Source organism: Antechinus flavipes, chromosome 3 (genome assembly GCF_016432865.1).
Source record: "Antechinus flavipes isolate AdamAnt ecotype Samford, QLD, Australia chromosome 3, AdamAnt_v2, whole genome shotgun sequence".
NCBI classification, from domain to species: domain Eukaryota; kingdom Metazoa; phylum Chordata; class Mammalia; order Dasyuromorphia; family Dasyuridae; genus Antechinus; species Antechinus flavipes.
The window spans coordinates 431490205-431505817 of NC_067400.1; the positions used below are offsets into that span (position 1 = coordinate 431490205).

The 15613-nt window shown below is 33.0% G+C and overlaps 1 protein-coding gene across 1 annotated transcript in view; it reads left to right on the forward strand.

Annotated features, from left to right (window-relative positions):
• The window catches only part of KCNH7 (potassium voltage-gated channel subfamily H member 7), a 623506-nt gene that overhangs the window by 551097 nt on the left and 56796 nt on the right, over positions 1-15613 (forward strand). The window contains exons 10-12 of the mRNA XM_051986258.1: positions 1487-1739; positions 12895-13100; positions 14984-15083. Of these exons, the coding sequence (XP_051842218.1) occupies positions 1487-1739; positions 12895-13100; positions 14984-15083 (559 nt within the window). The remainder of the gene's footprint in view (positions 1-1486; positions 1740-12894; positions 13101-14983; positions 15084-15613) is intronic.

A 15613-nucleotide genomic window follows, 5' to 3' on the forward strand; every position in this document is an offset into this window, starting at 1 on the left:
AGATCAAAAAAGAGTTGATGTAGTATTTTAGTTCTTGAGTGGCCAATCTAAGTCTCAGCTCAGCCAATTAGATGCCCCGTCCTTCAAAAAGGAACCATCCTCAAACTATTCAATTCAATAGTTTCATGTAAAAGTATTCTCACTTACTTCTTAAAGATTTCTTTAAATTTTAATTAAAATAGTGCCTCATACAAAATTTATCTAAATATAGTTATTGATAGTTTGGCAAACATACATATCATATGAATTGATTGCACAGTCAACTCATGATTATCTGCAGTGATACAAGGGACAGTGTCAACAAAAACAAGAAAACAAGAAAAACCAACAACCAAGTAATTTGCCCTCAAATCCCAAAAGCCAATCTTTTCCTCCTGCATTAGATTACTCATGTTCTTCCAGAATTTTTCACTTCATAACCTAGTTCTATATAAGCTAGCTTTAATATTAGTTTGTAATCAACAATTACATATATATATGTACGTACTTACATACATATGTGTATGTATATACAGAGAGGTAAATGCTGATAACAGGAGGCAGCATCTCATAGTATTAGGAAAAATAACACAAATTGAATTTTTCAGCAATAAACTGCAAGGTAAATAACACATGAACAGATAATCAGGAGTTGGCTGGAAATTAGTTCTATTTTGCAGAAATTTGACTTTATTTTTGTAAACTATATGAAATTTGACTCAGTATGAATAAAATCATATTTGTTCAAATGTAATGTTTAATCTGTCCCTCCTGGTCACGACTAATTACAAAGTGAATGGCAAAGCTGTAGCACCCACCCTACATTATATGTGCATTATTAACGATGACATAGTATCCATTTTTAAAAACTAACCCACACTCAAGAGTTTCAAAGCATGCTTCCTTTTCTCCTTCCCTTTCTCTGTTTTTAATGCCAATTCAAAATACTTAATATTAAAAATGTGCAAACCAATTCATAAATATTCTGGGTACTGTTCTGAATTCTCTGCAGTATATGACATTTACAAATACCAAGGTTATTTCCAGAGCAAAAATTCTGTTAATTATAACTAATATATGGATCAACAATGGCAGTTCCAAATTGACACTTAAGATGCCTTCTGAAAGGTGATTACCTTTCTGGTTGTATTGCCTTTCATTAGTTGTATCTGATTAATTGTTATATTTAATTATATTTGTATAGAATATGATGCTGCATGACAAGAAATGAACAGTAAAACTTTGTAAACATTACAATTTAATGAGACATTTGTGTTCAGTCTGAATGCCCGAAATTAATTCAGAGAACAAATATTTGAGTAAAAATTTTGCACATTCTGAAAACTAAACATTTCTTAACCACAACAAAATAAAAATATTCCCAACAACTTCCCAATTGACACTATTATTACAATTATATGTCCTCTTGGGCATGGATTATAGTTTGTGCAGATCAAGATTGTCTATATACTGGTAGTGTGAAACTATTTACATTTTCCCCCTTCAGGTTCTAAAGGGGTTTCCAGAGTGTCTACAAGCTGACATATGCCTGCATCTCAATCAGACTTTACTTCAGAACTGCAAAGCTTTTCGGGGGGCTAGTAAAGGTTGCCTCCGAGCTTTGGCTATGAAGTTTAAAACAACACATGCACCTCCAGGAGACACCCTAGTTCACTGCGGGGATGTCCTCACTGCACTTTACTTCCTATCCAGAGGTTCTATTGAAATCCTCAAAGATGACATTGTCGTGGCTATTCTAGGTAAGTTCCTTAGAATGAGAGTGTGAAAAAATTAAATTTTTGCCAAATTATTTCACAACTTATGTATATAAAATTTCTAGGCCATGATTTTTAACATGAGTCCACATTTATGATTACTATTTTAATTCTGAAGAATTTAAATCCTTTGATGATTTCATTTGAGAGTTTTCGAGATTCTCATGTCAGACTTTTATTCCTGTTTGTGTTTAATTGATGTAAAACTTTTATCCTGTTCTTCACAGCTATTTATATGTGTAAGGCCAAAGAATGGGAATGGTCTTTCATCAGTATTTTTATCTTGATGAGGCAGTTTTGGTATTCCCAGTTGTTCCTTTAAACTACTAAGGTGAAAGATATATGCATGGCACTATCATGCTCATTCCATGACTTAACAGGCTTGGATTTCAATGTGCTTGGTGTCTTGTGGTATCCCACATCTCCCCAATCCCCAAAAAGGAGAAAAGGACTACATAACTTGGGCAGGACAAAGCTGATTGTGTCTTTATAAGGTTATATACATCATATGTGGGGAAAAGGGACAATAAAATGAAGGGATCTTTTTTTTAAAAATTAAAACATTAACTGATTAAGTTTTGAATGAGAAGTATATCTAAAGTTAATTTAACTAGTAGCAACTTTAATATATTTTTATATGAAAAGCCTCAATACCACCACAACTTAAGAGGACTTTATTTTAGCACTTTATCTGAATTTCTTACAAAAACTATAATTTTATCCTTTTCTACCCCAATAAACCTCTCCTTAGATTGTAAGCTCCTTAAGATCAGGGCCTATATATAGCTATCTCCTCAGTATCTAGCTAAGTATTTAATAAATGCTCTGTCATTTGGAGCAACAAAAATTATTGTATTCAAGGTAGTGAAAAGTAGATGAAACTGGTTTTTCTCTTCCTCCCAGCTTCAGGAGTAGAAATCCCAGAAAAAAGAAATTTGTTCATTTTCTGGCTGAAGAAAGCAATCAGAATACCTGAAAGTTCTTCTTCTATTGCCATTTTTCCCAAAGGAAATAATAATAATTAAGTTTAAAAATATACTTAAAACACCCTCTTTTAATTGTTCAAAATTTCTATTATCTATTATATTGATAAATTCACTTCCCCTCAGTTATGAGTGAATAATTCACAGTTCCACAAAAGACAATGTCTTCAAGTTAAAAAATATTTTATCAAGTAAAAAAAAAATTTCAATTTTAATCAGAACACCTGGGTCTAAACTCACCCTCTACTAGTTACTGACCAAATAATTTTAGACCAGGTCATCATTCTAAGCCTTGGTTTCATTATCAGTGAATGAGACTATTAGACAAGACAATTTCATGATCTCCAAGTTCCCTTCTAAATCTAATATTTTCTGATCCTGTGACTCTTTCATATCACTGATACAAGTATCAGTATTGAAGTATGTTTAATAGCCAAGGTAGAGAAATATTTTTCATCAATATTAATCATATGATTTGTCAAAAGCACCCAGAAAAATTAAGTATCTTATTCATGGTCACACAGCTAGTAAGTATCAGTGGTAGAATTTGGAATAATAACTATATTAGATGACAACTTAATTCCAAAATTGTCCTTATTCTAAGCCCAACACTCAGAATACTCTCCTTAAATAAAGCACCTAAATTAAAGACAATATACCTTACATGATCCGATTAGGATAGATTAAAGTAAGATTATGTCTTCTCTTATTCTACACAATAAGCCTCATGTAATATAGTCTGGAATGTAGTTGCCATGTCACACTATTAATTCATTGAGTCTAAGACTCCCACTCTTTTTTTTATATACTTTCACATACACTCCCTTATCCTGTATTGTTGGTGGGCAGAGTCAAAGACATAAGATCAAACCTGACTTCAGACACTTCCTAGATCTTCTTCTGTGCTACTGTCATTTAACCTCTATCTACCTCAATTTCCTCAACTGTACAATGAAAATAATAATAACCTACTTCACAGAATTATTGTAATGATCAAATAAGATAATATCTTTAAAGCTTTTGGCACAACACTTGGCATATAAGAGGCAGTTAAAATTGTTTGTTTCTTTGTAGATGATTTTTTTAATCCAAGTATAGGAAATTTATTAAATTGTATCTTATCAAATTGGACCCATTATTTAACTGTTATTTTTTAACCCTAAAGCCCTGGCATCTATTGTGTTAGCCATTCCTCTCAACTTTGTGCCTTCTACACATGATAAATACATCATCTATGTTTATTCAAGTAACTCATTTTTTAAAATATTAAGTAAGTTAGAGAAAGTTCCTAAGACACTTTTCTTAGATAACATCCTAAGTTTACATCAAGTTTCCAAAGACTGCTTTTTGGGTCTACTCACTTAACCCATTCTGAACATACCTAACTATACTATTTTATAATCACGTGTTTCTCAACCTTTTTGAATCTGAGGATAGTTTCTACTCTCAAAAACATTTCTCCTAATTATTAACAAATTCCTAAATGTTAATAAAATGTGCTAGAGACATGATAAATTTCATAATGCTTTTTAAAAAAATTTTGTTTTATTAATCACAATGGTATGTATTTGAAAACTAGTACTATAATACTATATGTGCAAAATATTTAGTACTCCAAAATGTATGATTATTTAATTGATTTGATTCATTAATCACCCAAATGATTCCTTTTGCATTTTATTTCTTGAAATTAAAAATCAAATAGTAGTGCCAGGGGGCTGTGGAACAGGCAGGAGGTCTTTTCAAAGTCTCCTAACAATAACCAAGATACTTCAGAGATCCATTACTCACAGGTTGTAATCAGTGATCTACTCTGTATGTCTTGTCAATAAAGTTTATTACAAGAAACTTGATCCAATCTTTTACTATAATCAAAAGAAATGTTGTCAATGACATTACAGTCTAGAAAATTTATCAAAAAATTAAAAGTAGTGAAACTGGCACAATTTCTTCTTGATAAATGCTGATTCTATATGGTTACCACTTCTCTAGGAGTGGTATAAGAAACAATAGTGTCTTCTAAAGACAATGAAGTAGATACAGATTTGTTGGGAATTTATCAAGCAACTTAAAGCTTAAAAGAGACATGCACTTTTTTGTGAAAAGCAGAAATAAAAGAGACATATACTCATGTTTATCACTACTATGGAGGATGTCTAGTGCAGGGTCCAAATAAAAAAGAAACTCCCTGTAGATCAGGAGTTATTAACTTTTTATCATGGACTCCTTTGGCATTATGCTGACATCTATAGAAAGTTTTTTTTTTTCAGAATAGTATTTTAAAATGCATAAAATAAAATACATAGTATTACAAAGGAAATCGATCTTATTGAACTAAAGACATAATGTTTCCAGCCAAATTCATAGATTCTCTAAAATGTACCCTAGGTTAAGAAACTCTTCTAGAGATGGTAAGTTTCTCCAGTGCTCTTGATTTCAAATGATATCATGCTGATCTCATCAAGTCCTGGAACACGACAGAACTTACTTAATGGGTACAATTAATTAATGATCTATAATCATTCAAAGGAATATGTAATGGGCTGAGGCTTGAGTTGATGCACTGAGGTCCCAAGCACATGAGGCTAAATATTAATTGGACCATACTCTATTAATATATAAGCTTGGAGAAAGAATGGCCCCCATCCACTCTTTGTGCAAGTCCTGATGTGTTGTATAGGAAATGACGATTTTGGTGGGTGGAGGTGGGGGAGTGGAAAAGGAAGGGGAGGAGAGACTTTTGGGATTGCCATTGCCACGGTTGGCTCAGCTCGTGTCTCTCTCTGTTAGCTGGCTTCCTGTCGCAACTGCCTATATTTGCTATCGCAATCTTTCTTGCCTATATTTGCTATCGCAATCCTTATTCACCTCTTCACTTCAATAAATATTGAAAATTTTTCCCTTAACCTGAATTCCTGACTCCAGCTGATTTTAAATACGTGGTCATTACAGGAATACAATCCAATTATCCACATATGAAAAAAAAAAGGTGCATAGATAATGTCTCTTCTTCCAAACTATGATATGCAGCTAGTTGGACAACCCCAAAATTTGGTCCATCATTATGTATATTTTGAACAGACATTGAAAATTGGTAGTGACTTGGACCAAAAATTTAATAGAAAGAACAGATTAGGTTGGATTGTCTTTGGAAAGCTGTGACCTAAAGATTCTTCTTGAAACAAATTTCTTTAAAATCAGCATTATTCTTGTGAATAATGTTTTTAATTAATGATTGTATAGTACAATCTCTGAAGAATTAAATTTCAGAATCATGTAAAATGTAGTTGAGAAGCTCATTGAGGGTATGAGTCAACTATGACATTTCACCAGTATAAAATTGCTTAGGGGAAATGGAGTAAAAAATATTTCAAAGAAATATATGATCAGAAAAGGAGGTAGAAACAAAGGATAGTGAAAGCAAGAAATAACCAATAAATAGTCTCATTTTCCTCTGGTTATCTATATGTCAAGAAATTTAAAGGAAGGCCTCCAGTATGTTGAGCAAATCTTTGCAGAGGACTTAGATAAAGGTTTCATGATATGAAAAGAAATAGAGAGATTGTTATGTGCATCATTGAAATGGAGTATTCATAATAACATAAAAATAGATACATGGAAGTATGAATGTATATATGGACAAAGCAAATGTAACATTAATCAATGGTTATGGTTATGACTGTTGCAGTGAAGGACCTTCTGGTCCAGTATTGTACCATCACCAAATATTCCCTAACCTCTTTGTTTCTGGGGATTTTATCAACCATTCTCCTATTAGAATAATTAGTTGGTTTTTTGTTCTTTTAACATAGGTGAGTGTCATAGAATGGCCCCTTAGGTCAACTTTGTCCCCTCCTCTGCTATTTTATGGGAGTTTATATTAAATGAAAAGTTAAGAATACAATCATAATAACTCAGAGCCTTCAAGAAGAAAAATTCCTAACATTTTGACAGACATTTGATTCTTCACTCTAATCTAAATTTGTTTAACTGTAGCCAAATCTAGGCCTCTTTAAGACTGAGGAAAAATCAAGATTATCAGAAATAATGGACTAAAGAAAACAGTATGTGATATTGAGTGCTAATAGACATTGGGAGAGAAGTTGGAGAAAACAAACTTTTTCTTGGAACTTTTCTCATTCTTTATACCTTTCATTTCAATCTGAATCTTATCCTCTGAGATATAGGAATCAATAACCCTCCTCAATCTCTCTCTTCTATATTACAGCTCAAGCTTTCCTTTTTCTTTCTCTTTTCCTTAAAGGGATTTTTGCCCCTGAACCACTCTGTCTTTCTGACTCAGCATTTTAGGTTTTCCTTCTTCTTTCTCAGAAATTGAGTGTATCTCTTTAAGAACTTTCCATTTTTGACTCCATTTGTGCCTTCAGATTCAAAAATGGAGGTAGTCATAAATCACTTTCATGGTTGAAAGGAGAATGCTTATTCCTCTTAACTACAAATGTCAAAATGTCTGTCAGTTTTCAATTTCCTATATAAATACAAAAGAGGAACATGGTCTTTTAAGAACAAAATCAGAAAAGCTAATAATTCATAATTAACTGAGACTAGCAAGAAAATTAAGCACGACTACAACAAAAAAGAGTCCTTTGTTTTCCATGTTTGTTTGGGAAAGGTTTTTGTTTGTTTGTTTGTTTTTGTTTTGTTGAGAAAAATAAGAACAAAGACAGAATAGGTCTGTGGTTCAATGAGATGAATATTCAAATGACAGAAAAAAAGGCATCACTACTCAACTTTTTTTTTTTTTCTGCCAAGGAAAATGATCTCTGGTTTGGAAAAGACAAAATAAATAAAAGAGAAAAAAGAAAAGAAAGCTGACAGGGCATTGATACCAAAAATAAGCAAAAAGATAATGAGAGGACAAATTTGCTATCAATGAATTGGAGTCACCAGCCTCATGTGAGATACATATTCATGTACTATAAGAACTAGAATGTGTTTTTACTTAAAAATACATTCTAGTTCTCAAAGTCCATGTACACTGCTAGTGATGGGATACAACTTCTAAGGGAAATGTGGCAGTAACCCTGAGGCCACCAGGCCTTGACAGTGTTGTAGTTCCGCAGATAACACTGGTTGCAGATACCAATCTGTTGGTCTGAGATAACAGGGTTTCCCAAACAAATGGTGGGATACTCTTCCATTTCCACCTCTAAACCATAAAATTCAGTATTGAGAGGCATAATAAAATTAGCATATCACTGACATGAAACACCAGATCTCTCTGTCCTTTTTCCTATAAATTTATCTTCTTACTCCTGGTTTTCTGCTAAATCCTATGGAATTTAGCTCACTTCAATTGACATTACAATTATCATAAACTTTGCCCCTTGACTTGGAGATGAGTTCAAGCCTGCAAATTCCTTTGAGACACTTCACAACACCAGTTTATGACCCCAATCTCTTGGGGTCTTTTTCTGTACCTCAACATTAGTATCATAAATCATTTTCAAAGTCACTGAGAATTGATGAGATACATAGGATTCAAAGGACAAATCTTTTCCTAATTTCCAAAAATAGAAAAAGAGCAGATTCTGCAGGTTGAGTTTAACTTGGATCCCTGGAAAAATTCTAGACTATGTTATTAAAAGGAGAGTTGGTGGTCATCTAGAAAAGAAACTGATATATATGAGTTCATTAATAACAAACTGTGATAGAAAAAAAAAGATTTCTCGATTTTTTTGCCAGAATTACTAAATTAGTAGATGTAGGGAATGCTATTGATATAGTTCACCTAGTTTTTTCCAAGCATTTGACAAAATCTTTAATGCTTGTTTTTTTGGACAGAATGAAAAGAAATGAGCAAAACAATAACACAGATAGGTATATTTAAAATCAGTTGAATGGTAGCACCCAAAAAATTATTATTAATTTTTCAGTATTAATGAGGAAGGAAGTGTTTAATGAAGTACCTCAGGATATGTGTCTATGGTCCTTGCTGTTTAACATTTTTATCAACGATTTGGATTAAAAACATGTCCATTAAATTTGTAGATGTCATAAAGCTAGAAAGAATAATACTCTACATGACAAAGTCAGAAACCCAAAAGAACTAGAACCGTAAGCCAAGTCAAATGGGGTCAACATTCAATAAAAAGTGAAAACTTACTTTCATTTTGGGTTCAAATATAACTTCCTCACAAAAATAAAATGGAGCTAGATATAGACAGCAATTTATCTGAAAAAGATCTAGAAGGTTCTAGTAGTCTACGAGTTCATTATGAATCAATATTGGGAATAGACAATCTAGTGTGCATCTTAGGCTGCATTAATGAACCCATAGTGTTGAAGCCCAGGGAGATAGTGATCCTATTTTGTCCTAATAAAAACATTTTTTCAAGTTCTGTTCAAATCAAAGTACTATATTTAAGGAAAGATATTGATAAATTGCACAGCATTCAGAGAATGAACATTATAGTGAAAGGACTTGAGATAATTTCTTAAGAGGGTTGCAGGTATGATAGATATTTAAACGAGAGAAGAGAATACTTGGAGAACATGATCACCATGCTTTAGCACTTATGGAGATATCATTTGAAAGATTGTCCCACAGAAGACGGAATAGACTGATTCTACTTGGCATAGTAAATCTAGTAGAAATAAAGTTGCAAAAAGCCTTGCTATAAGGAAGAAATATGTTAATAGAGTCACTATAGTCTTGGTGAATTCTTCTTCACTGGTAGTCTTCAAACAAAGAATAAATGAGTACTTCAGATGTTTCTAGAAAAAAAAATTATTCATTTTTATATTGGACAAGATAGTCTCCGAGTTCCCTGCTAACTCTAAGACTCTGTGATTCCCTATCTAAATATTCACAATGAAAGAATTATCTACCACAAAGGATGAGGCTAATGAAATCTCTGGAACTAGAAACTTCTGAGCATCAATGATTCAAGTCAATTGGATGTCTGCACTAGATCTAAGACCAGTATGATGAACTTCAATGAACTGCCAAGCTGCCTAAGGAGTGAATCAGCCCATATCTAAAACAGAGCAGATCAAAGCTCCCAAGACAATTTTCAGTGGAATTAGACATATAAATATCCACTTTGCTTCCATTCTGGGTGAGATAGTGGCACTCCATTTCCTAATAAAAAGTATAGAATCGTGTGAAGAATTAAAGTCAAATTTGCATGCTTATAATTTTCAATCTCTATCTTCTTCACCTTTTTGAAAATCAGAGAGAAATTTGCCCTATTTAAGTCTCACAGCATATTCCTCTTTTTCAACAGTTTTTTGAAAGATCACTGACAATTTCTAACAATCACAATTTCTCAGTTTTTTAATTATGCTAAGATGTGATTTTCTTGAGCCTACTGTTTCTTACTCAACTGAGAACGACTAGGTGCTCTGTTATTTCCTCATTTATGTTAAATTTCAGCTCCATGTTTCTATTCTATCCTTTCTAATCCAAAAATCTGCCCTCTCCTGGCCATCTCAGAATAATTTTCCTTATTCCTTCTGCCCCAAGCAGTGGTGCCCCTCCAATAATAGCTAAATAAAAAGGGCTTTAAATTATCCTTAATGTCCATTACCAGCCTCACTTCATTCTGAACATTAGTACTTCTGGTCCTATTCTTGTTTTTTTTATTTGTTTGATTATTTATGCAGCAATTGTGGTTAAGTGATTTACCCAGAATCACACAGCTAGGAAGTGTTATGTGTCTGAACCTGGATTTGAACTTAGGTCCTCCTGGCTCCAGGGCCAATGCTCCATTCACTGCACCATCTACCTGCTCCTATAGTACTATTCTTTAAAGATTATGTACCACCATTGAATTCATCTTTGTTTTCATCTACCATATATGTATTTTTTTATCTTTTGAATTTACTTTTCTTCATCAGAATAATTTCTGCTTTTGTCTTCAGGTTATCATTCTCTTAAGAATTTTCTATCATTCTAGATCCAATTTTTGGAGAAATTTAGAACAAGGCATTTCTCTATTCTCTAATTCCTTTTGAATATCCTCTCACAAAATAAAGGGTAGGTGCCATAGTAGTTTTCCTCTCCACTCTATAATAGAATAGCCACTTTCCCCCAAGCTTCAAGATATTGAAATTTTAACAACCACTTCCTCTTTGTTGGTCAGCATCAAGTTTATGAGAAACAGTATTTCTTACACATTCCATCTTTTTCTCCCAGTCCATCACTCCTACTCTGGCTTTTTTTCTTCCTTTTAGTAAACCAATTGAAATACACATTGTTTTATGGCCCCAGCTGCTTTGTCCCCTTTTAAAACTTTTTGAAGTTCATAGTGTGCCAATATTCATTTATTTGAGAATGTTTACCAAAGGTTCTCTGTGTGCAGGTCATTGAACTAGATGCTGATGATCCAAAGTTTTAAAAAAAAAAAGGAAATTAAGCTGTCTTTATGAAGCTTATTTCTATAGCAGGCATAGAATATGTTAGCTGATAAATAGTTGAATAAATAGAAATATGTAAAAGTAAGTATGAAGCAATTTCAGAGGGAGAGGAGAACATTAATTACTAGAGAGAAGGGTCAGGGAAGGTTTCATATTCAAAGTATCATCTGAACTGACCCTTGATGGAAGCAAGGAACTATCAGGAGGTAGTGATAAAGAACATCATGATCTAAACAGATATGGAAACAAGAACTAGAGGCTAGGAGGAAGGAGAATGACCTAAAGAGTTGGCCCACAAAAATCAAAGGCAAAGTCCTTGTAATGAAAGGAAAAAGTAGGACACCTATCAGATTGGCTAAGATGACAGGAAAAGATAATGACAAATGTTGGAGGGGATGCGGGAAAATTGGGACAGTGATACATTGTTGGTGGAACTGTGAATGGATCCAACCATTCTGGAGAACAGTTTGGAACTATGCTCAAAAAGTTATCAAACTGTGTGCATCCTTTGATCCAGTAGTGTTTCTATTGAGATTATATCCCAAAGAGATCTTAAAGGAGGGAAAGGGACCCACATGTACAAAAATGTTTGTGGCAGCCCTTTTTATAGTGGTAAGAAACTAGAAACTGAGTGGATGGATGCCCATCAATTAGAGAATGGCTGAATAAATTGTGGTATATGAATGTTATGGAATATTATTATTTTTTAAGAAATGACCAGCAGGATGATTTCAGAGAGGCTTGGAGAGACCTACATGAACTGATGCTAAGTGAAATAAGCAGAACCAGAATATCATTGTACAAGGCAAGAAGAAGACTATAACAATCAATTCTGATAGACGTGGCTCTCTTCAACAATGAGAGGATTCAAATTAGTTTCACTTGTTTGGTGATAAAGAGAGCCATTTACACCCAAAGAGAAAATCATGGGAACAAAGTATGGAACAAACGTAGCATTCTTACTCTCTCTGTTGTTATTTGCTTGCATTTTGTTTTCTTTCTCAGTTTTTCTTTTCCTTCTTTCTTGTTCTGATTTTTCTTGTGCAGCAAGATAACTGTATAAATATGTATACATATATTGGATTTAACATGTATTTCAACATATTTAACATGTATTGGACTACCTGCCAGCTAGAGGAAGGGGTGGGGGAAGGTGGGGAAAAATTTGTAACAAAAGGTTTTGCAAAGGTCAGTGTTGGAAAAATTACCCATGCATATGCTTTGTAGATTAATTAATTAATTGAAAATTTTTTTAAAAGGAAAAAAAAGAAAAAGTAGGGCTAAGCTGCAACAGAGAAGGTAAAGACTGAGGAAGGCAGGTCACTTACTCCTATTTGCTTCAGTTTCCTCATCTGTAAAAATGAGCTGGAAAAAAAAATAAAAAATAAATGAGCTGGAAAAAAGAAATGGCAAATACTCCATATGTTTGCTAAGAAACTCTCAAATGGGGTCACAATGAGTCAAAATAATTGAAATGACTCAACAAAAATGACATCTAGAGCATCTCAGTGCATTTGGAACGGTGAGCAGGTCAATATGGTTGAAACATACAGTATACAAATCGAAGGAAAGGAGGAATTTGGGGATGAAATTATCTCAGTTATTCTTTTATCTTTTGGAGTAATGATATCAGACAAGTCCCCTCACTTTGCTACTCTAGTGGGCAATTGAGCAGAGTCCCATTTTTGTGCACAGCTATTTATGACAATCCTTTAGTTTTTAGTAATTTCTCCTAAAGAAAACACTGAATTTTGTGGTGGTGTTTTTCTCAACAGGAAAAAATGACATATTTGGAGAAATGGTTCATCTTTATGCAAAACCTGGAAAATCGAATGCAGATGTAAGAGCTTTAACATACTGTGACTTACATAAAATCCAGCGAGAAGACTTGTTAGAGGTTTTGGATATGTATCCTGAATTTTCTGATCACTTTCTGACAAATCTAGAATTGACATTTAATCTAAGGCATGAAAATGCAAAGGTATATGCAATTGACTTTTTTTTCTTATTTCTTCTGATCATAATTGTTTTTTATGGAAAAGGCTATTTGAATTGGGAAAATGTTTGAATTATATTATATGTGTTCAAGAAATTTAGCTTCATGACTTTGAGGTAACTTGTGTTGGGCCAATTATGTTTTTCCCAACACTGCAGGGTGCCTGAAAACATTTTATCTTAAATATATGTTTAATTCTCCCTGGAATCTTGTTCGTGTGTACTGTGTTCATTCTTTTCCCATATATAGTGCTATGGGAAAACTTCAGATAAAACCTTAACCAAATAATCAAAAGTTCTAAATGTGAAGAGAACACATTAACAAGATTAAATTAATGAATGCTATGAAGTAAACAGCTAAATAGAAATAAAATGTTAGCTATATTTTATATTTAACTATAGGCTGTGTTTATCTGTATTACATATTATTTATTCTGTATCCTATATGGCTCATATGTCCTCATTCCATATCAGTATCAATCTTTGATTTAATATCCTTTTGTGGGAGAGGGTAAGGAAGAGATAAGATACATGATACCATGCTTTCCACTTCTTGCCAACTTTGTGCTACACTGTTTCCTAATTGTTAAAGAAGCCTTATGGGCTTCTTTCTCATTTTAAACTGAATAAAGCAAAAAATGAATATCTTTTCTTATGAGATGCTTTCTGAAATTAGTTGGAAATCATTTTTTGCTCAGTGCCCTTTAATTCATGGAAAGCTTTGAAACTAACTGCCCCCACTTAGAAAATCATGGGCTTTCAGTACTTGTCAAAAAACAGAAATTCTACTAAGAAAGCCGTAAGCATAGCTTAAAGGTATTAGAGTACTTTTTCTCCCTAATACTACTGTCATTATCTGACCATGCCAGATGCTCAAAGAGATATGTGAATGGTATTCTGAAAGCTGTCACAATGCTCTTTAGTATACCCATGGGCAGTAATTCACTAAGCTGCCTATTTTTGTTGTTTAAGAAATTGAAAGTTGAAGAAAATTTTTAGGAGTAAAAAGATGAAATCATAAATTGTATGTACTTTATAAGAATTTTAATTTAGTCACTAAAGTGTATGAACTTTATAAGAATTTTAATCACTGCTTGATGATACTAAATCCATTCTGAATTTTGCCAAAGTGAAGATAAATCTAAAATATTTTTTCAAACCAAAGTTTTACAGTCACATAAATGTGTCTGGCAAATTATTAAGAGAAATTTTGTAGGAAACCTCACATAAGTGTTTATTGGTACCCTTTATTATTCTCATTTCTAGCAACTATATATTTGTTACTGTGAAATTTAACTTTATGATCATTACCATGCAACAAAACATCATAGCTAATTATGATTAGTTAATACATTTCTGCTATATGAAAAGTAAATTCTCCCCAAAAACACTTTGTAGATTTTTTAAATTTAACCAATCTTTACTTCATAAAACTCATTTGTACCAAAGAATGTTTCCAAAGATGAGGATATCATTTCCAAAGCTGAGGATGTCACTTCCAAATATTAGTATGAAATAATTAGTATTATACTGTTTTAAAGGAATGGCATGTTGATATAGTGACTAAGAGTCTAGCCTCAGAATAAGCACAACTTGACTCCAGTCTTCCAGAGCTTTGACATATATAAAATTGATCACAGACAAGCCACTTAATTTTTTAGTGTCCTGGGCAACTCTCTCCTATTAAAAGTTATGTGCTATTTGCTAGCCTCTGATAGTAGAAGGGGATTTCAAACTGAAGGTCCCTAATGATGAAATCACAGATATAAACAAAAACAATAACATGATTTAAATATATACATTAAACAATATGTGATATTCACATTCAATTAATCTAATCTATTCCATCTTTCTGTTCTATTAATAAAGGCTGATCTCATAATAAGATCACAATCTGCAAATGATTCTGATGGAGAAAACTGTAAACTTCGGAGAAGGAAATTGTCTTTTGAAAGTGAAATAGAGAAAGGTAATCCATTACTTTGCTTCTAATTGTCCTCTGTAGATTCTATGCTTGTTAGCTGGCTGCTCATAGTGCGCACGTGTGCATACAAACACACACACACCACACACACACACACACACACACACACTCAAATTCTGATGATGAATAACTTCTGGTAAAAAGTTTAGCATATCTGTGAACAATTAGAATACCATCATTTCATGGAATCTTCATTGATGCAAATCTCAACTCCAAGCAAATTGCTTGAGTTGACAAAGCAATATGAGTTGTTGTAATGAAAGAACCTATGACCTGAAAAACTTGGTAAACTTTTGGTGATGAGTCTCACCAACTTTAGCTGGCCTAGTTCTCAGAAAATACACATACTTAAAGCTTTTTTCAAATGGCAGATCTGATAAAGCTTACATTCCATTAATATAACTATTAAGAAAGCAGAGCCACCTTGGCAAAGCATGATGTTCCATGATCTGATATTAGAGAGGAACATTAATAATAGATGGCATTTATTTATATGGTGTAACACATACATATAC